This window comes from Phocoena sinus, chromosome 9 (assembly GCF_008692025.1).
Source record: "Phocoena sinus isolate mPhoSin1 chromosome 9, mPhoSin1.pri, whole genome shotgun sequence".
Taxonomy (NCBI): Eukaryota; Metazoa; Chordata; class Mammalia; order Artiodactyla; family Phocoenidae; genus Phocoena; species Phocoena sinus.
In genome coordinates, this window is record NC_045771.1 from 41,437,330 (window position 1) to 41,459,236 (window position 21,907).

A 21,907-nucleotide genomic window follows, 5' to 3' on the forward strand; every position below is an offset into this window, starting at 1 on the left:
TGTGCTCTTGGGCAGCCTTACCTTACCTCTCTAAACCTCAAAGTTCCTTCCCATAGAATGAGGGTAAAAATAAGCACCCCCTCAAAAGTTTCTTATGAGAAACGAAGTGATGATAAACATAAAAGTGACTTACAACTTGGGATGTTCTCGATTTTATTTACACCCACATATGTGGATACACCTATTGCTCCTTTTTTAACCTTCCTTTGCCCTTGGGAATGGCCATACTTTTTTTTTTCCCTATGCTGTTCCAAGTCCTTTTGATTCTGTAGAAATTAAATGCTCTTGTACCTTCCTGGTCACGGGCAAGGTTTAACTGTATACATTTTATATGAGATAGGTTACTAGCACTATGTTAGTGCCAGTCTTTTCTTCAGTTGTAGCGGTAACAGGTTACCATCTGATCATGGCTGACTGGGCCCTGTCTGGCTTTTTCTAGAGACTTTGCCTCTTTCTGCTCTGCACCCTTCTGTGTTGATCTAAAGTTTAGCTCTCAGAGGCCCATCTCTTGTCCCACATTAGCCATCTCTGCAGGAGCCTCTCATTCTTAACCATCACAGAATCTGTTTGAGAAAACTGATTGCTCAGATGGCCCTGCACAGAGGGTGAGGAGAACATTGCTGCCACTCACTTCAACTTGAGCAAAATAACGTTCTATAAAAAATACACACACACACATGCAAATACCTCTTATTTTACCAGAAAAAAGAAAAATGTTCTCTGCCTTTCAGGCAGCACTGCAAGTATATCAAAGAACACCCTGGTGTCGATTTTTAAATTGCTCTGCTCTCGGCTAAACTAGTTTTACATTAACGATACTGGAAACTCATTTCCAAAGTGCTCTGCAAGTTCACGTAATTTTGAATGTCAGTTACATAATCCTCCAAGCTTCCAAGACAGTGAAGGGAACTGAACTGAATCCTACTCCTACATTTTTCAGATGAGGAAACTGAAACCCAGAAGGGGAAGCAGCCTGACCAAGGTCAGACGCCAATTAGCTGGTGCTGAAACCCTGGTGTCTGAGACTTGGGACATCAGAGCTTTTTTGACACCCCTAAAGAGGAACACCCAAGGGGTGCTGTTTTTATTTTATAACAGTTGCATTGATATTTAATCCACATGCCATACAATTCACTCATTTGAAGTGTATGATTCAGTGGTTTTGAGTGTATTCACAGAGCTGTGCATCCACCGACACCATTAATTTTAGAACATTTTCATTATACCAAAAAGGACCTCCATGCCCCTTAGCCGTCACCTCCCAAACATCCATTCTCCCCAGCACTAAGCAACCACTAATCGACTTTATGCCTCTGTGAATTTGCCTATTCTAGGCATTTCATGTAAATGGAATCGTAGAAATACGTTTCTTTCACTTAGCATAATGTATGTAAGTTCATCCATGTTGTAGCATGTATCAGAAAGTCATTACTCTTTATAGTTGAATAATATTTTGTTGTGTGTAGATAGCCCATTCTGTTCATCCACTCAGTAGTTAGTGGCCATTTGGGTTGAGGTATTTCCACTTCTTTGCTATTTTATATAATTCCTCTATGAACATTTATGTATAAGTTTTTGCGTGGGTATATAAATATTTGAATTCTTTTGGGCCTAGGAGTCGGCTTATTGGCTCACATAGCAGCTCAATATTTAACCATTTGAGGAACTGTCAGACTGTTTACCAAAGTTGCTGTACCATTTTATACACCCACCAGCAGAATATGAGGATTCTGATTTCTCCACATCCTCAACAATACTTGTTGTTATCCTTCATTTTGTAAAAATAAAAGTAACCACCTCTTTTTTAAATATAAATTTATTTATTTTATTTATTTATTTTTTGCTGCGTTGGGTCTTCATTGCTGCACACGAGTTTTCTCTAGTTGTGGTGAGCGCGGGCTACTCTTTGTTGTTGTGCACGGGCTTCTCATTGCAGCGGCTTCTCTTGTTGCAGAGCACGGGCTCTAGGCACGCGGGCTTCAGTAGTTGTGGCTCACGGGCTTAGTTGCTCCACGGCATGTGGGATCTTCCCAGACCAGAGCTTGAACCCGTGTCCCCTGCATTGGCAGGTGGATTCTCAACACTGCGCCCCCAGGGAAACCCTTATCTGTCATTTGTATTCTCACATATCATCGTGGGTATCAAGTGGTATCTCACTGTAGTTTTTATTTACATTTCCTTTAACAGCTGATGTGTTTCATGTGCTTATTGGCTGTTTGTATAACTTCTTTGGAGAATATCTATTCAGATGATTTTTGAAAACGTTTGGTACAATTCACCAGTGAAGCTGTCTGGTCCTGGGCTTTTCTTTATGGGACATTTTTGATTACTAATTTAATCTCTTGTTGTATGTCTATTAAGATTGTATATTTATTCTTGAGTCAGTTTTGGTAGTTTGCCTTTCATTTGCTGCCATGCAGATGTCATAGTATTTCCTTATCATTCTTTTTATTTCTGTAAGGTCAATAGTAATGTAAGATTAGTTTTAAGTCCCTACTTCAAAAGCATAATGTGTTTGAAGTCTCATGCTTTATTGCAAAAAAAAGTCCCATGAAACTATCTATTTTAATATAAAAGTAATATTTACATTATTTACCGTTGAGTAAAATTGAAGTACCAGAGAGTTTTCCCATATTTATCCTGAATAGTGCCTATTCTCCAAGCAACTGGTAGCCCAGTTTGAGGTAAATATGACAAGAAACATTTTTCTCAGGGAGGGTTTCCCATCTGTCCCCAGGACAGTCCGTCCGTCCTAACCATGCAAAAGCCCTCCATAGAATTACCAGGTTTCCATAGTCGGCTGACAAACTGGAGAAACAGGACCAGAGATTTAACAGGTTTCCTTGTCCAAACAGACCAATCCATAAAGCCTTCCTGTATTTTCATAACAGGGGAAGCAGGAAGGAGGTTGTCTAGGCCATGGGTTTTCGTGTGTGTGTGTGTGTGTGTGTGTGTGTGTGTGTGTGTTCTCTGGTGTAGATGGCAATGCAGGGACACCTGTGACAGTTAGTATCCTTTTATGTCTGGAATACCAACAGCAACAATTAAATAGCCAAAGTAAAGTCTTTTTTCCCCAAATGAACATCAGAGGAGAATATTTTTAACAAAGCAATATTTCAGATTATTTACTTTAAAGCAAGTCCTGTTTCTGTCGTCATCAACAAATGAGATCCTTTCCAACATTCAGACATTCCCTGCTGTACAAAAGAAAATGAGACTCCAGAATTTAACTGTATTTTTATCAAAAATTAGTGGTCTTTAACATCTACAGTAAACAAAGTGCCGTTTACATAAACCTGAGATGGAAATGATATTTTCATGCGTATACTAACTGTAACATTTCTCCCAAACCTTTACAATTAATCGCTTGAATTAATAATAAATTAAGCACTTAGCTTCAGTTCCTAGTAAAGATCATTCTTAACTCGTGTGTTAAATTCATCATAATGAAAAATAATTTATTTCCCCTGATTTTTCTTAGAAAAACTGTTCTTGAAGACCACCTGCTACTTAGTGGTAGGCATATTTGGACCAGACATCATAAAACTGTGAGTATGCCAGCACATTAATCTGATTTGGTTGCTGGGACATGATGGGGGGGAAGCAGGAAAACTGGGAGGTAGCTGGCTCCATTTCCAGTTGGATGTACTTTTTGTAAAAGGGCGTAATATCTCTCCAGTTCTTGTTAATAGTGGAAAATTCAAACCTGACTCAGATCCTTTGTGATCCTAGGCAAAGGCTCCCTTTGAATTACAGTGTGGTAACCTGGCTCAGTTTCTCTCCAAGAGGATTTCAGAAGGAATTTCACCAATAATGCCAACAAGGGACAAGATCCTAGTGGCGGGACATGGGAATTTGACCCTTTCTCCCGCGCTTGCCCTACACTCCTTCCTGGGTTCTCGGGCCACGTGCTTCTCAGGTTCTTTCCTTCTCTCCTCCCACCTGCTGCTTTCCCGGCCTTCTCTCCAGCCCCACCCCTCCAGGTCCTGTATGTGCGCCATTATCATTACCTGTCTGCTTCCTTTCTTTCTTTTCTCTTTTTTGAGCTCAGAGCAGTGGATCAGATAAATCATATTCCTGTTCATGGCATTTTCTCATCAAGGATTCATACATGGCTTTCTTGTATTTCTTATTTAGTTATTTACCTAGTTACTTTGAATACTGTAATTAGCTTCCAAATTACCACCCAAGGCAAATTCTAGGTCCTTGACAATAACTTACCCTGACCACACGGTCCTTCTCTTCCTTCTCAAGCTTTTCTCCACCCGAGTAATAAATCCCATGTTTATCTTTCTCTTGTTTCCTTTTTCTATAGTCTTTATATATACGTATTAATATGATAAATTATAATCATAAAAATAATATATGCTAATACAATAAATAATTATTAATATATTTATTTTATATATTCCTTTAAAGCGTATTTTTAAATTCTGGTTATTTCTTTACTTTATGAAGAGGGTATCACATTGTTCATAATCTTTGGGGACTTACCACTTAAATTTGTATGTCTAAGATTCATCCATAGATTTGTGTCACTGCTGTAGTTCATGCACTCTGACTGCACACAATATTCCATTGTGTCTCTACAAGAGTCTATTTCTTCACTCTCCCATTGACGGGTGTTTGGGTTGTTTTCTGGTTTTGCACTGTCCACGTGACACTTGTGAACAGTGCTACTGTGAACATTCTTGCATAGTTCCTATTTTATATGCCTCATATAAATATAGAGAAGCTAACCCCACAGAAGGGTAGCCTGCAGTTACAGAATTCTAAAGACAAAAGGAACTTAAAATGATACAGACCCGAGGGATGATCAGTGTTCCATCGTGCTGTGCGCCTGCCTCTATTTATATTGCCCTCCCTTTACTGTGGTCAGTGATTTTTCCTGGGCCCTGGACTGGGAGTTTTTGGAAGGCAGGGACCCCTTCTTCTTAGCTCATATCTCTATTACTGCCACTGCCTCCTAATAGGACCCCAGCCCTGCAGGATTGCCCATTGCCTTGCAAGTCCATAATCCACATCCTAGCTGGCTAGATAGCTTTTTAATGCAAAACTAATTATGGCAATCTCCAACATAAAATTTTCACACCCTTTGCAGGATTCCTTAGCCCCCTACACAAAGCTCTTTATGAACTGACCCCTGAGGACATTTTCAGACTCATCCCCGGCTGCTCCACAGCACACCATGCTCCAAACCACTTGTAATTCTCCCCACACATCAGAAGGTTTTTGCCTCAGGACCTTTGCATAAGCTGTTCACTCAGCTTGGCACATCCAAAACCTGTACCCCCAAAATATCTTACTTCTTTGAACCTCAGCTCCAGGGTCATTTCCTCTGGAAGCTTTCCTGACCCTCCCTAGGCTAAGATAGATACCCCCAACACACACACACAGACACACACACTCTTCCTGTCCTGTGCAAACCCCTAGCACTTGCGAACAGCACTTATCATGTCTGTTTGTGCTTTAAGTCTCCATTCACTTTTTTGAGTTGATAACTAGATTGAAAGACTTCTGAGAACTAAGACTACACTTATTCATCTTAAGCAAAATACTGAATATGTGGAAGGAAGGAAGGAAGGAAGGAAGGAAGGGAGGGAGGGAGGGAGGGAGGAAGGGGAAGCAGGGGGCTTTGTATCTCCAGGGCTTGGTGCAATACTTGAGCATAGAAAGCCTTTAGTAAACATTTGTTAAATTGATTAATTCTTTATAAAAATTAAAGTATCACTACAGATGAACTAAAGAAAAGAAAACAATTTAGCCTATTCAATGAATCTGTTTACACACCTAGTCTGAGCCAGGTGCTCTGGGGGAAACACCAGCTTGGCCAGAGAGGTTTTCCTGGGCCTAGATCAGGGAACCAGAGAAGTTAAGTGGAAAACAGTCACAGAAAAAATGGGTCTGGCAAGCCACTGAAAGAGGCTGAATAGGTGGTGGGGAGGGGAAGAAAGTTTTTCCTTTGAGAGTCATAAGTGACTAATTCTCCTTAGTATGGGGGAGGCCACGTTGAAGAAAGGTAGATATAATAAATGATCCCCCTTTGTGGTTCCGTCCACTGTTAGTTTTGTTTGTGCGTAATTTTCCAGGACCCATATTAGTTGTTTGCTGTAGCAATTTCTCTTCCTATGGCGGCCTCTTCTTACAGCTTATTTTAATCAATCACATGCAGTCCTGGGCTGATGTAGACCCTGAACATGACAACCTTATGATTTAGTTTTACCTGAATTTCAGGCTTCCAATACTAAGTGTTTCCTAACCCAGAGGGCATCCCTCCTCATTATTTCATAGGTCCATTCTCAATGATTCATGGACTAATTATTCAGCAGTTACATTTCCTACCCACAGGCGAACCACAGGATGTCGTTAGGAAGTGTGGGACACCTGAGTACTCGGGCATTCATCAGCCCAAGAACCTGGGTCAGGCAGGGCGGGGCTACTTCCGGGAGCAACCAAGCCTAGCCAGTGACCACGTGCTCGGTCTTCCTTGTCTTGACTTCTGTTGTGCCAGAGGTTGCCATAGCAAAGCTGATGCTGGTCTTCTGTTCATCTCACCTTGCTTCATGGTATCTATTTATGCTCTCAATCATAAAATCTTATATTCCAAACTTAGGGAATATAAGATTTCAGAAATCAGGAGAGGCCTAAACTACTAACATGTTTAGAAGAAAAATGCAAAACAGGGTTTAAAACAATTTTGGTACAACTTAAAGGTAACTAACGTATATTTAAATAGCAAAAATATGAAGTACAATACTACAACTGAGCCATTGACAAGGTAATGACAAGATTTATAGAAATGATTAAATTCCTAGTACACTCCAAATTGTGTGGTCCAGAAGTGAGATAAAAGTGTTAAGTCGTATGAGGAAGACCTTCTTTCAATGTTGTGAGTGTATCTCTGTGGTTATATATTAATGTATAAATTTTCCTTTGAAAGTGATGTCAAAGGTCTAAATCTGAGAGCTTCCTTGTGTGAAAGGCTCTGTCCTTGCTCCCTGCCATAAGCTATCACTCTACCTGTCTGTTCAAACTTAACCCTGACCGTGCTCCCTTCTTTTGATTTATGATGATGACAGTCATCAGCATTGACTTCCTTCTACCATGATCCTAATTAAACTTGTTAGTTAGCTCTGCCGAATGTGTTGAAGCTTCCTCCCCACATGACTCACTCCTGTACAACTCTATTACCTGTAAAGGTAGTAAAGGATGTCAATTGAAATGTGACCATTTTGGTCTTATTTGCAACTCCAGGAAACAGAAGGCAATGTTGGATGGGAATAGTTATTAAGGGTTTGGAGATTTCCTGAGGATTTCACAAATTGTGTATAGCCCAAGCCTTCTGTCCCAAGGTTGGTTAAGAGCGCACATGCTACTTTGACACTTCTTTGCATCTTGCACATTTCATGGTCTTACACTTGTCTGGATGTCTGAGGCTCAGCACTTTCTATTCTTGTGCAAAGGGGTGCTTCTCAATTCCAGTCTTTTGATGATAAAGCTCTGATCTTAGAGGATTGGGGAGGGAAACCACATACCCACTTCCCCTCTTCTATTTTTCAGTTCAGAGAACACAAGTCTCACTCGCTGAATGAGGGGCCACCATCCCCACTCCCATATTCAAGTTCACTTACTTGAAATTTTGCTCTGTTTGCAGGGGAAAGAGAATAGATCTTGGACACCATATGATGAGTTAGTTCTGGTGGTTCTGAATTGCCACAGATGGGATATTGGCCTTAGGTTGAAAAATAAAAAAGATTAAGCAGAGCCCTATTTATTACCGTCCTGAGTCCACAAAATACCAGATCTCCCCAAAGACAGCAGTCATCAATTAAATAAATGAACCATTAAGTTGAGAACAGATGTGTGAAACCAGCCACCCTCTCCTGATTTACTGACCCTTGGTAGACGTTACTTTGGTAATGGACCTTGTGTGTCACAAACTGCTTGTTCCACAGCTTAGTCACCTTTACGTTACCTTCCCCTCCACCTCCTATGAAGGAACCCTGGGGCCAAGCAGATGACTCATGATGAGCTCGCTTTCCTGTCTTAACTCAGATGCCCACAAAAAGCTGAAAAGCCATCTAGCCAGTCACATTGTTAGTCTCATTCAGCTGGAATGAAATTTGAAAGCCATGATCCCAGCCTCTGTTTTCACATACTAGTGACCATCGAAATATTTTCTCTTTTTTTAATTGAAGTATAGTTGACTTACAATATTGTCTTAGTTTCAGGGGCACAGCAAAGTGATTTGGTTATATATATATTCTTTTTTATTATTTTCCATTATAGTTTATTACAAGATATTGAATATATTTCCCTATGCTACACAGTAAAACCTTGTTGTTTATCTGTTTTATATATGGTAGTGTGTATCTGTTAATCCCATATTCCTAATTTGTCCCTCCCCCTTCCCCTTTGGTAACCGTAAGTTTCTTTTCTATGTCTGTGAGTCTATTTCTGTTATGTATATAAGTCCATTTGTACTATTTTTTAGATTCCACATATAAGTGGTATCATATAACATTTGTCTTTCTGTCTCTGACTTACTTCACTTAGTATGATAATCTCTAGGTCCATCCACGTTGCAGCAAATGGCATTATTTCATTCTTTTTTATGGCATTGTTTAATTCTTTTTTATTCCGTTGTGTGTGTGTGTGTGTGTGTGTGTGTATACACGCACACACACATATCACATCTTCTTCATCCATTCACCTGTTGATAGACACTTAGGTTACTTCCATGTCTTGGCTATTCTAAATAGTGCTGCTATGAACATTGGAGTGCGTGTGTCTTTTCAAATTCGAGTTTTCATCTTTTCCTGATAGATGCCCAGGAATGGGATTCCTGGATCACATCAAAATATTTAAAGATCTCTGAGATGGACTCTCTTTCTCCGATAGGCTTTTCATTAATATTGGGGCAGTTCTTTCTGCAAGAAGGTTCATGATATAAATTAAGACTCAAGGCCCCTGCTTGCACTTTTTGCTTGACAGTCCAAAGTTAAGATTATTAGAGCTTTTAAAGATGTTTCAATGTTCAGCAACTATTAAAAGTGCTACTTACGCACACTAAGTGAAACCAGGATGCGTTTCTGTTTTATTTTGTTTTGTTTGCACCTTGCTTTTGTTTTACGTCTCTAAATCTCGTTTTTTATTCTGCATGTCCAGGTAGAAAACTCCCTTGGAGGAGTGGACAACCCAATGGAGGGTCGCTAGAATGGTTATTGGAGAAATAAAGCAGAAACAGGAGTGAAGCCAGGGAGCAGATCCAATGACTTACATCCAGGCCCTGGTCACAGGGCCAAGCATTGCCAGGCTCACCAGTGCTTCTCAAGGGCTGGCCCATGCGTGGGCTGTGACTGCATTCAGTCGAAAAAAAACAAAAAGACAGAAACAACTTAGCTTTGCTTGTGAAGTAGAAGGAACCCCATCCTACAGACTAGCTTTCCAAATGCTCTGTCCTCGTGGCAGGAAATGACATTACAGTCCCCAGTCACTATAGCTCCTGCTATTCTTGGAACAGCCCAGAATGAAGTCAGACTTTTTAATACCAATTCCAAATTTCCCTGAGAGAGAATCTGATTGGTCCTAATCAAATTGCAGTCTAATGAGGACCAATCAACTGGCGGGAGATATGAAGTATATACACAGTTGCCAGGAACCCACCCCTACAAGTGAAGGGGGACAGTTAAGTCATCTTGTGAGTTGAGAAGAAACCCCTCAAAATAGCTTCTAGAATCTATAACTGTCCTTCCGAGATTAGTCTCTAGATATTACCAACGTATGTTTCTGGAGTCTTTGTTTTTGTTGTTTTGATTTGAGTTTGAGTCAGTAGTTTACTTGGAAAAGTTACTAAAAGTCCACACATGACTTGTTCCTTCATTTGAAGCAGCACATTATACTCATTCTTCTTGGTTTAAGAGTGTTGGGGGTGGCATGCAGAAAATGAATATGGAAGGTTTGTTTTAACCCCTTCAAACCCAGACATAAACCAAAATGTTTGAAGAGCACTATCCTTACACCATACTCAGGGGAAAAAGTCAAAGATAAATATATTTGCTTTAAAAGGAAAAGAGGTGATTTGGATTACATCTAAGAAAATAACTTTAGGTGTTTAAGGCTATATCAAAGATTTTTTGCTATAAGGCTCAGCAAACATTAAAATGTTGTTCTGGGACTTCCCTGGTGGTGCAGTGGTTGAGAGTCTGCCTGCCAATGCGGGGGACACGGGTTCGAGCCCTGGTCTGGGAGGGTCCCACATGCCTCCGGGCAACTGAGCCCGTGTGCCACAACTACTGAGCCTGAGCTCTAGAGCCCATGAGCCACAACTGCTGAGCCCATGTGCCACACCTACTGAAGCCCATGCACCTAGAGCTCGTGCTCCACAACAAGAGAAGCCACAGCAATGAGAAGCCCACACACCACAACGAAGAGTAGCCCCCAATCGTCTCAACTAGAGAAAGCCCGCACGCAGCAACAAAGAGCCAACACAGCCAAAAATAAATTAATTAAATTAATTAATTAAAAAAAATAATGTTGTTCCCATGAAATTACACCTCTGTCCATTTTTCCTTTCTCAATTTTATTTGCGGCTTCTCCTGAAAAGCGTCACAGTGCCCGTGTGAGAGGCCGGCTCACAGCTCGGTGCTGTGAGTCGTCTCTCCCCACCCCCAGGACCTTATTCTAAAAGTAGGAGAAAGCAAGTGGCAGGAAATCGTTATGATCCAGCAGCTGCATGGAACTGGACTCAAAGGCCATACTAGAATTCATTCTGGGAGTTGACCTTCTTTTGAAATAGCTTTTGTTTCCTAATGCCTGAGAGCTTTTAAATATCCTTTGTTTTGCCCTATTTCCCTCTAGGCTCAGAGCGGATGTAAATGCTGATGTGGTGTGTCACGCCCTGGAGTTTTGTAAACAGGACCCTGGCCAACCCTTGTGTCACCTCTATCCCCTTCCCAAGGTGAGTGCTTTTTCATTCTGAATGTCAGATTATGGTGATATGCAAGCCCTTTGGAAATCTGGTAAAGGGAGGTTCAGCTCCACTGGCTCAGTGGTCTGGGGACAGGGACCGGAAAAATGACATTTTCCATTACATCGCCTGGAATAATATTCCCAAACTTCAATTTAGATCCCTCCCCCATGCCACCAAAGAATGTCTTTGCTGTTTATTTTAGACTGTAATCTAGAGCTGGGCCGGCAGTACATAGGAAATCTGACCAGCCAAGGTGAGAAGAGGTTAAATCCCTCTCTACCCTTTAAAAATCAAGCAAGTTACTTTTATAGAGTGACCAACTCATGCAGTTTGCCCAGGACTTTCCTGGTATAAGCAGCTGGAAGTCCCACATCCTGGGAAAACTTGGGCAGTTGTTCCCCCTTCTCTAAGCTTTATTGTTCTCACCCATAAAATTGGTCTAACAAAATACCTAAAAAACCTCCCTCATAGATTTGCTGGGGGAAGTAGGTGAACTAATATATATAAAATGCTTAGCACAATACCTGCTGCATAAATAAATATTAATAAAAATGGTAGCTAATATAATTATTACCAATATCATTATTATTCAGAGGTAGCTTTTCAGAATACCGTGTGTGCATTATATCATGTTGGACAATTTTTTTTTTTTAAATATTTATTTATGTATTTATTTTTTGGCTGCATTGGGTCGTAGTTGCAGCACATGGGATCTTTCACTGCAGCGTGTGGGCTCTTCATTGCAGTGCATGGACTTCTCTCTAGTTGTGGCACACAGGCTAATTAGTTGCGGTGCGAGGGCTCTCTAGTTGTGGCATGTGGGCTCCGTAGTTGCTGTGTGTGGGCTTAGTTGCCCTGTAGCTTGTGGGACCTTAGTTCCCTGACCAGGGATTGAACCGGCATCCCCTGCATTACAAGTCAGATTCTTAACCACTGGACCACCAGGGAAGTCCTGACAATTCTGAATTGGAAGGCAGATGGAAACAGACAAATGTGGACACAATTTCCTGCTCATGCTATGAATGAGAGTATGATATTAGATCTGGTTAGGCCTCAAAATAATGATTTTCAGAAACTTCCTATAAAATAAAATAAAACAAAATAAGTAAAATAAAAAAATAAAATAAAATTCTATGCCCCCTTTCCCAGAATTATAGTCTTTCTATATATAACACAACAGGCTTCTGTTTTATTTGTAATTTCCTTTTTATTCTTATTGAAATAAAGTCATTTTAACACTTTTTGGCCTAACCAATAAACACGATTTGGGTTACTGGTAATAGTAAATATCATAAGGCTGTCTCCTTGAGCAAGAAGAAAGAGATGCAAATACCTGGGGTACATGTGCATTTCATGCTACCTCGATTATTGACTAAGTGCCAGTTAAATTTCCCTTAATTCTACCTGAGAAGATGTGGTCTCCACTGATTTCTAGAAGAGTTAATTTTAATTAAAATATTTTTTCCATGTATTCAAATAGCATGCAAATATAATAATATTCACTGTTCGATAATGTACAGAAGTAACGTGTCTCTATGTACAAAGGCAAGTGATATGGGTTTTTGTGATTTCCTTAAATAACATCATTTTATATATTTTCACACTCACAGCTATACATAGTCACAAAATGTTCAACTTTAAACTATCCCATTTAAAATGACATTCTTTATTTTTATACTCTGTAGAATTTATACTCGAAATAGCATTTCCTTGTCCTCCCATCACCACCCCCTTTTCAATTCCCAACTTGGGAACATTTCGACCATCCTTTCTGGCTGGGAGGAAGTCGGAGGATTTCATCTCAGAAATGTTCAGCTTCCACCCCAGCTGGGCGTGCTCCCTGGTCCCTCCACCCTCCTCCTCAAATCGCATCGCCAGCTTCCATCTCTACGGAGGACACAGAAAAGAGGGGCAGTTGGTGCAAATGTGGACAGCTTCATCCTCTTCTGCCTCCACAATTTCCTTTAATAGCAATAACTGATATTTACTGAGCATTCACTGTACTTACGCTTCATCCTGTCTAGTCCCCCAAATAGCCCCAGTGTGGAAGCACCATTATGACCCCTTTTCTAAGACTGAGGAAACTGAGGGTTAAAAAGGCTACAGAACTTGCTGAAAGTCACTCCCCTAAGAAAGACCAGAAATGGGATTCACATCCCTGTCTTTTGCTCAGAGAGATTGGTTGGTCTCTCAACCTTGGTGTCAGTGTTTATTGAAAATACCCTCGGGGTATCTCTTCACAATAGTCAACTGAAATCCCACCACCAGAAATTACCAATATTAAAATATTGGAGGGCTTCCCTGGTGGCGCAGTGGTTGAGAATCCGCCTGCCGATGCAGGGGACGCGGGTTCGTGCCCCGGTCCGGGAAGATCCCACATGTCGCGGAGCGGCTGTGCCCGTGAGCCATGGCCGCTGAGCCTGCGTGTCCGGAGCCTGTGCTCCGCAACGGGAGAGGCCACAACAGTGAGAGGCCCGCATACCGAAAAAAAAAATATATATATATATATTGGATATTTTCCTTTTAATTTTAAAATAAATTATATTAATTTCTTTGAGAGTTATGATAATGTTATATGTACAAATTTTTATCCTACTCTTCCCCCTTAACATTACATTTTGAGTATGCATTTTTTTAAATGGTACATATCAGACCTACTTTTCATTCCCATGGCACACAAATTACACCTACAAAGCAGGTGTGAATTAGAAGTAAAGATACAGATATAATTTCCAGCCTGCCAGAGCCTTCCTCATGACGCTTCCAGTCAATAACCCCCCCGCCAATACAGCCACTACTCTGAAATCTACCACCACAGATTACTTCATTTATATAAAGTTCTACTCTTGAATTTCATGTAAATGGAAGAATACAATATATTCTTCTTTGTGTCTGGTTTCTTTTGTCTGTGAGAGTCATCTGTGTTATTACAAGTAACAGTATCATTGCATGAAGTTTTCACACAATCATCTTTTGATGTTACTCCTGCTATAGCTTCCCAACTAGTTCAACCAAATCTGCTCTTGACCTCTATTTCTTTCTCTTTTTTTTGTGGTACGCGGGCCTCTCACTGTTGTGGCCTCTCCCGTTGCGGAGCACAGGCTCCGGATGCGCAGGCTCAGCGGCCATGGCTCACGGGCCCAGCCGCTCTGTGGCATGTGGGATCTTCCTGGACCGGGGCACGAGCCCGTGTTCCCCGCATCGGCAGGCGGACTCCCAACCACTGAGCCACCAGGGAAGCCCTCCTGACCTCTTTCCAATAAATTTTCCATACGGATGACAGAAATGTCTTTCTATAAAATAGATATGATCTTGTCCACTCCAAAATCTTTGCCTGAAGGATGAGGAAGCCATCCCTGACTCCTTTTACACACTCTTCTTCTTGTCAAAGCTCCTGTAGCTTCTTTCTTTGAACTTGCCTTGTCTTGAATGATAGGCCTGCATGATCATCTGTAGTCTCTCCCACTAGGCTATAACCTCCAGGAGATCAGATTCTATCTTGTTCATCTATGTATACCCAATGTCTAGGGTGGTGCCTTATACATAACAAAGAAATATTTGTTGAATGAATAAACGACATGTCACTAGTTTCTTATTTGCATTGCTGATGGAAATTCTAATTGTCCTTACTTCATGGCCACACTAATTTTCCTGTTGCGTACCTCTAATCGTATTATTTCTCCCAGGCTATGACCTCCACATTGCCTGCACAATTAAGTACACATTTTCACTTAGCATTTTAGGATTCTCAAAAAGCCTTCCTGGACCTCTACTATTATCCTTGTGTAGCTCATGCTGTAGACCAAAAGGAGTGATTGGCTCCCCCTTGAACCCATCTCAATCTTCCCAACCCTGCACCTTTGCACCTCTTAGTCATTCTTTTACCCAGAATGCCCCGTCAACACCAAGCAATCCTTCTAGTTCATCTCATTGTCACCTTCTCTGTAAAATAACTCTTAATCCTCTCCACAAAATGTTAACTCTCCTCTCAACCAACAGCATGAAATACCTTTTCGAGTACTACAATGTGCCCGTACTTTTCTAAACGTTTCATGTATATTAATCATTCAATCTTATGAAATGAGCATTGTCGTCACCCACACGTTATAGATGAGGAAAGGGAGTCACAGAGATATTAAGTTTACATAGATTTCCTTATTAGAATGTAAATATATCAGGCAGCAGCTCTGCATCTTGCCTATCTTTGTCGCCTCCATCTTGCCAGGCACATACGTGGTATGTGAGTAATGTACCAGGCACTGCACTTTACATACGTGATCTCATTTAGCCGTGCTCCTGGGGGTGTATTTATTTTGCAGATGAGGAAACTGAGACTAAAAGGTAAGGAGTTTGCCTAGGTGACACAGCTAGTCAGGGGCAAGGAGAGGATTCAGCCCTGGGTCTGTTTGTCCTTAAAGCCAAGTTCTTACCACTGTGCTCTGTGCCTCACTGATACCCCTGGGGTATTGGTATTCTGAGTCAAACCACTGCTCCTGGGCCAGCTAGTTCCTCACAAGCAGGACTCTGCACCCTCAATGTCCTGCTTTTCATGTGTTTCAGATTCCGGTAAAATGTAGTATGATGCAAGCCATCGTTCCTGCGAAATGCATGCTATGGAGTAGAGGGACAAAGGGGTCTCTCTGCTCCAGGGGCCTGCAGGGGCGAAGCCCCGCAGTGCAGAGCAACAGGTGCCTGACTTAAGTGGCGCCAAAAGCGAAAGGTGGGACTGCATGTAGCGACTGCAGCGAACCCCTGTTCATTATCTACAGCAACGCTGAAATTCCAGCCCGCTTCTCGCCAGTCCTTTAATCACATCTCCATATCCTTCTCTACCATGCGTTCAAAAATGACAAACTCCTTCCATCATTAATTGAAGCAAGAAACAGTCTACAGTGCTCAGCGGGCACGAGGGGGATGGAGTGGGAGTAGGCGGAGTGGAGGGAAGAAGAGGACAAGACAGGGAGAAAGAGAGAGGAGGGGAGGAGAGAGAAGAGGAGAGGAAAAGGAAAAGTGCAGACTGTGTTGTAAAGACCACCCAGATGGTTTTGTGCTACTCTGGGGGGATTATTTATAGCATTCCTCTCTCATTTGCACACAAAGCAAGGCCCTGCCTGCTGCCAGTGTGCATGGGCATGAGCACGATCCCAACACCACAGCTCTCCAGCTGAAAACTGTATGTGGTTTCTTCATGTGTGCCCTGTTGCTTTAAACCTCTCATTTTTAGATCAGAGGGTTACCGTGTACGAGCCCTGATTGGTCCTGGTGCAGCCTGGAGCCTCCGCAGTTTTATGCTGCTCCCTCCTGGGTCCCTTAACTCTGAGATCCCCAAGCAGACTCTGTGGCTTTGAACTGGCCTCCTTCCTCACCAACCCTGAGCTGGAGGGACGGGCCGTACTTAGCAACATCTCTAAGGCATAGTCAAGACTCACTTCACACCACTTTGATCTACATTACAAGAGAATTATGTTCAGAATGTGTGTGCTAGTGGAGATCGATTCTTCTATTTCCCTGGGGCCTCCAACCCATTTAAACGACTGCAAAAGAGACCTGCTGCCTTAGGAAAGCAATCCAGACTTTGCAACAGCTTTTCCCACAGTAAATCCGATTTCTGCAGGAACCAGAAGCTCTCCAGTGCTGAGTGTGTGGGCGTGTGTGCATGTACACGGAATTCGTGTTTCCCTGGAATCAAACTACCAGGAAGCCGACATAAGGAGAAAGTTAGCACTTTTTATGAGAAAGCGACACAGGACAAATTCTCGTTCAACTGAGGAATAAACAATCTGACCTCAGGAATTTATATTTTTTAAACATTAAGTGTCAGATAAAATATCTGGTGTCTCTTTTAATGGGAGGTAATAGGGTTTAGGGAAAAATTATAGAGGGATAGGAAATTTAACATTTTCTAAGATTTATTAATCACTAAATTTCCTTCTGTACAATGGACAGTGCCTTTCCGTTCATAATGATGTGCTTAGCTCTGTGAGCCTGCAATGTGCTTTACCGTTTAATCGCCCCCAAACTCCGTTTTTTTTTTTTAATAAGATTTTTATTTTGGAATAATTTCAAGTTTACAAAAAAGTTGTGAAGATTCCATAGACAGCACACCCTCACCCAAGTTTCCCCTAATGTTAACATTTTAACATTACTTGGTCAAAACTAAAGAAGCCAACATTACCCTTGTACGTGACTAGTAACCAAACTTCAAAGTTGATTTGGATTTCACTAGTTTTTCCTCTAATGTCCTTCCTCTGTTCCAGGATCTAATCCAGGACACACATTGCATTTAGGGTCTCCCTAGTCTCCTCTAGTCTATGATGGGTTTTCAATCTTTCCTTGCTTTTCATGACCTTGACAGTTTTCAGGAGTACTGGTTAAGTATGTTCATTAAATGTCCCTCAAATTGGGATTTGTTTGATGTTTTTATATTGATTAGACAGAGTCTTTTTTTTTTTTTTTGGAAGGAACACCACAGAGGTTAAGTGCCCTTCTCGTCACATTTTATCAGGGGTACCTGATACCCACATGACATCCAGGGGGACGTTAACCTTGATCACTTTGTTAAGGTGGTGTTTGCCAGGCTTCCTCATGGGAAAGTCACTATTTTTCCCTTTTCCTTTTCTCTGTTCTTTAGAACTGGGTCACTAAGTCCAAACCACACTCAATAGGATGGGGGCTGTAAGCCCACCTCCTGGAGAAGGGAGTATATTATTTGGAATTCTTCTGCAAAGATATATCTCCCCTTCCCTACTTATGTATCCAGTTATTCATTTATGTCAATATAGAGTTGTGTATATGTATTTCATACTTTGAGTTATAATTCAGTACTACGTTACTTATTTTCTTGCTCAGATTTTTTCAGCTTTGGCCACTGGGAGCTCTTTCGGGTTTGCCCTGGGTCCTTTTGACACAGCTCCATTCCATTGCTTTTTTTTTTTTCTTTGCTTGTTGTCTTTCTTTCTTCCTTTCTTCATTCCTTCTTTTTTTCCTTTCTTTCTTTAGAATTTCCTTACTTTCTGGTAATGCCAGATGATCCAGGGTCATCTTGTATTTTTCCTGCCCCATCCCTACAATCCACCACTTTCGAAGGAGACCTGGTTCCTTTTATTGGAGGATGGTGTTTAGAAACTGAGATCTGGTTGCTGGGTGTGCCTGTTGTTACTAGGATGGCATTGCTTCTAGATCCTCCTAGAGGAGAGCTTAGTAAAGTATATTTGTATGTATGTAAGCCATGAATCTACCCATCTGTGTGTGTGTGTGTGGACATGACTTCATACTGATGTCTCCAACTTTAGTATAGTATCACAGGGCCAAACTCTATTTTATAGGTATAGTTATCAAATTTTACCTCTGAGGCTTAAGGTATTGACCCAGGTCTCATACCTAGTGAGTAGAACCTGAACTCAACCTGCAGCTCTTCACATCAGCACACCTGTGTTTGGCATAAATTATGAAGCACATTCAGAGTAGCCAGTCCTCAGTGTCAGAAAGTAAACACGGCTCTGGTTTTAGCTTTAATGAAATATTATGAAGAGCTTAATTTCCAAGAACCTTGCACAAGTATCCCAACTTTCTCATTACCAGTTAAATCATATAGTCAGTCACTCACATAGTCAGTCATGCCTCAACAAACATTTCTCAAGCACTTACTGTGTGCCAGCCCTGCTGCGAGGCACCCTGAGTAAGCTATCTCTTTTGACCATCACGTATCTGCAGGACAGATATGATTCCCCCATTTTATTTATAAATAAGTCTACTGAGACCTAGAGGATTAAAAGCCTTGCCTAACGTCCTGTAGCTTCTACAGAATGATTCCGTTTTCTTTTTTCCGGCAGCAAATATTTATAGAGAATGAATTATGTAGGACAGTATCCCGGCAAATGAGGTGGGCAATCGCGATGCAAAGAGTGATTCTAGACAGGGAGACCAACTTGTAGACAAACTATGATGAAGAGACAAGTAGGTGCAAAGAGGAACAGAAAGCTCAGCAGAGAAGGGCTGGGCCCTCCCTGGAAGGAGTGGAGGTGACTGTCTTCAAGGTGGAGTAAGTGTTGACACGGCACTCTAGGCCTCGGCTGTCTCTGCACCTTGTTCTTGGGCCCTTTGCCCAGAACCCTTCCAGTTCTCTGCACGGTCAGCACCTTCTCCTCCTTCAGCTTTCTGTTGAAATGTCCCCTCCTCACAGGTGCCTTCCTCAAACCGCCCATCTGAAGAAGGTCTCCTTTGCTCTCACATAACACTGTTTCTTTCATAGCACTTGAGGGCAGGGACCATGTGTTTCTTGCTCACGATCATGTTTCCAGGACTGTGCAATGCCTGGCACAGTGTAGGTGCTTCATAAGATTTGTTAAATGAAAGCTAAGATGGGAAGGGCAGTTCTGAACATGTATGTGCTTCACTTCCTTTCTTGTGAGGATTTATCTGGTCTCAATGGAATATACCAGAGTGTAAAAGGTTTAGCTTATTTTAGAATGTGAAGCAGTTTTCAGAAATATGTGTGGAGTCCCACCTCAGTGCATCTGGTTCAGTATTTCTGGGGTGAGCCTTGCACTTCTACAAAGCTTCTGATGAGCACTAAAGGGTGAGAAGTGTTGGCTCAAGCCTGAAAGCTGCCATCAACAAGCCTGAAAGTTTTGTCTCTTCTCCTGCTACTGGCCTTTTCTTTGTCATCTCGTAGCTTCCCAGACACCCAGAGTCACGTGTCTCCACTTATCCCCTAGCATTATCCTTGGTTCCTTGATTTCTGCCCCTTTTCTCATGGATTCATTAACAAACTCTGTTTGTGGGTTTCTAGTCTCCAGTCCCCTGGGAATAAGGCCTCATAGAAGGGCTGAGGGAACTGGAGGTTTTAGAAATAATCTATTTAGAGTTCACTCCTTTTTTATGGATTTTCTCCTAACAGTATGCTAATTGGGCAAGGTTGCACTGAAATGATCTACACCCAAGGAAGAAAATGAGGATACCTATTAACCTGCTCAGGTCTCTCCCATTCCAAAAATTAAATTAAAAAATCAACCTCCCAAGACCCCCATTCCTCTCCAGCTACAATCAAATTTCTCTGCTGCCTCTAATTGAGGGGCATTTCAATAGGGTGGTTATGAGCGCAGGTCTTAGAGCCAGAGCACCTGGGCTCAAAGCCTGGCTGCATTTCTTACTCTGTCTCTCCTGAAGCAAGTTGCTCAATCACTCTGGGCCTCAGTTTCTTCATCTATAAAATGGTGATAATACTCAGACTTCATACGGTTGTTGTGAATATTTAACAATTTAATATATAGTTCTATGTGTATTTATACGCATACATACATACAAGTGTGTATATGTATTGTCTGAGGGGGGAGGGGACTGAGTTTTAGGACAGTGCTCTGCTTATAATATGTACTAATAAGCGTTAGCCGCCGCAGTAGCAGAATCCAGCAACTTTTTAAAAGAGGAGAGCTTTTCTTCACCTCCCATTTGCTTCTCAAGCTACTGCAGGCTGGCCTCTAGCCCCATCACTCTAATGAAACACTTCTCCTTAAGGCCACCAATGACCTCCTAAACAACAAATCTAAAAACCTTTCTTACCCATCATCTGCTGCATTTGACACTTCTTGCCACTCCCTTCCCGAGAAACTCCTCTGCCCTTTTCTGGTTCTCTTTGCACTACTCTGTCCCTTTGAGGGTTACCCTTCCCTTCCTAAGCACCAGGACCCACCCAACCAAGACTCTGCTCACTCCGGGCTTTCTCCCTGAGTGATTATAGGCAGGACAGCCTGGTGGCTAAGCACAGAGATTCAGATGCCAGCCTGAGGGTGTCAGTGACCTTGGCTCCACCGTGTATTTGCTGAGTGATTTGAGATGTATCACCTCACTTCCTTGTGTTTCTTCATATGTTAAGTGGGGAATATAGTCGAGCTTACCTCCAAGGGCTAATGTCAGGATTACATAAATTAATATGTGTGGAAATTCTTAGAATAGTGACTGGTCATTATAAACATACAGAATGTTTGCTCTTGTAAGCCTCACAAATGAAGCTCAAGACTTTCCTCAGAGCTTCTGCCAGCGCATACAGCTTCCAGATAAATATCCTCGTCTGTAGGTCCCAAAGACGCCTTGAACATAACATGTCGGAAACCGGACTATCGTCTTTTCCACACATCAGCTGTCCCTCCCATATTCCATACCTCAGTTTTGAAACCACCTTTCACCCACCTAAATGGTCCTTTCTAGTCTATTCCCCTTCTCCATCCTCCATTCCACCTGCCTAATTCAGGGGCTTATCATTTCTAGGATGGACTACTGCAACAACGTTGTAACTGATATCTCTAACTCCAGCCTTGAAATCCTCAAATCCAGGCACCAAAGTGATGTTTCCAAATGCAAATCAGACCATGTTCCCTTTCCTGCTTAAATCCCTCAGAGCCATCCATCAAGGTCAGGACGAAGTCTGAGTTCCATTAGTTAGCCTGTCCCTACCTACCCAGCCTTTTTCTTGGAGAAACTGCCTTATCTACTTCTCTCCAGCACCTCAACACTTCTTATCATTTCCATCACATCCTGCTGGGTCTCACCTCCCAGCCTTGCTCTATTTCCCCCTGTACCTATAATATACCCTTTCCCTGAGTCATCCTTTAAGACCCAGATCAGTTGTCACCTTCTGGTAGAAACCATCTGACACTTATGCTCTCACTCCAGTGAGGATCAGACTCCCTTCCTCATTGTCCCCAAGATACCGTATCCTAACAGCTATCATTGCACTTTCGGTGTTGCATTTTAGTCATTAGTTTAAGTGTCTGGCTCTATGAGAGTGACTGCTGGACTATGAGTTGTAAAGCTGGGACTATACCTGAGCCAGCTCTCTCTCCCCACTGCCTGGTATGCATATAGGAGGCTGGCACACTACTTGTGCACAATAAATGCGTATTGAATGAATGGGCTTACATTTGAACCCAGTTCTTT

General features: G+C 41.9%; 1 protein-coding gene across 9 annotated transcripts in view; it reads left to right on the forward strand.

Moving 5' to 3' along the window:
* The window catches only part of AOAH (acyloxyacyl hydrolase), a 174,401-nt gene that overhangs the window by 20,557 nt on the left and 131,937 nt on the right, over positions 1-21,907 (forward strand). For all 9 annotated transcript variants that reach the window (XR_004351330.1, XM_032642194.1, XM_032642192.1 and 6 more), the window contains 2 exons: positions 3,482-3,548; positions 10,861-10,960. Coding sequence is in view for 8 of the 9 variants with exons in the window: in XM_032642194.1 (XP_032498085.1) it covers positions 3,482-3,548; positions 10,861-10,960 (167 nt within the window). In the remaining variant the exon portion in view is untranslated. The remainder of the gene's footprint in view (positions 1-3,481; positions 3,549-10,860; positions 10,961-21,907) is intronic.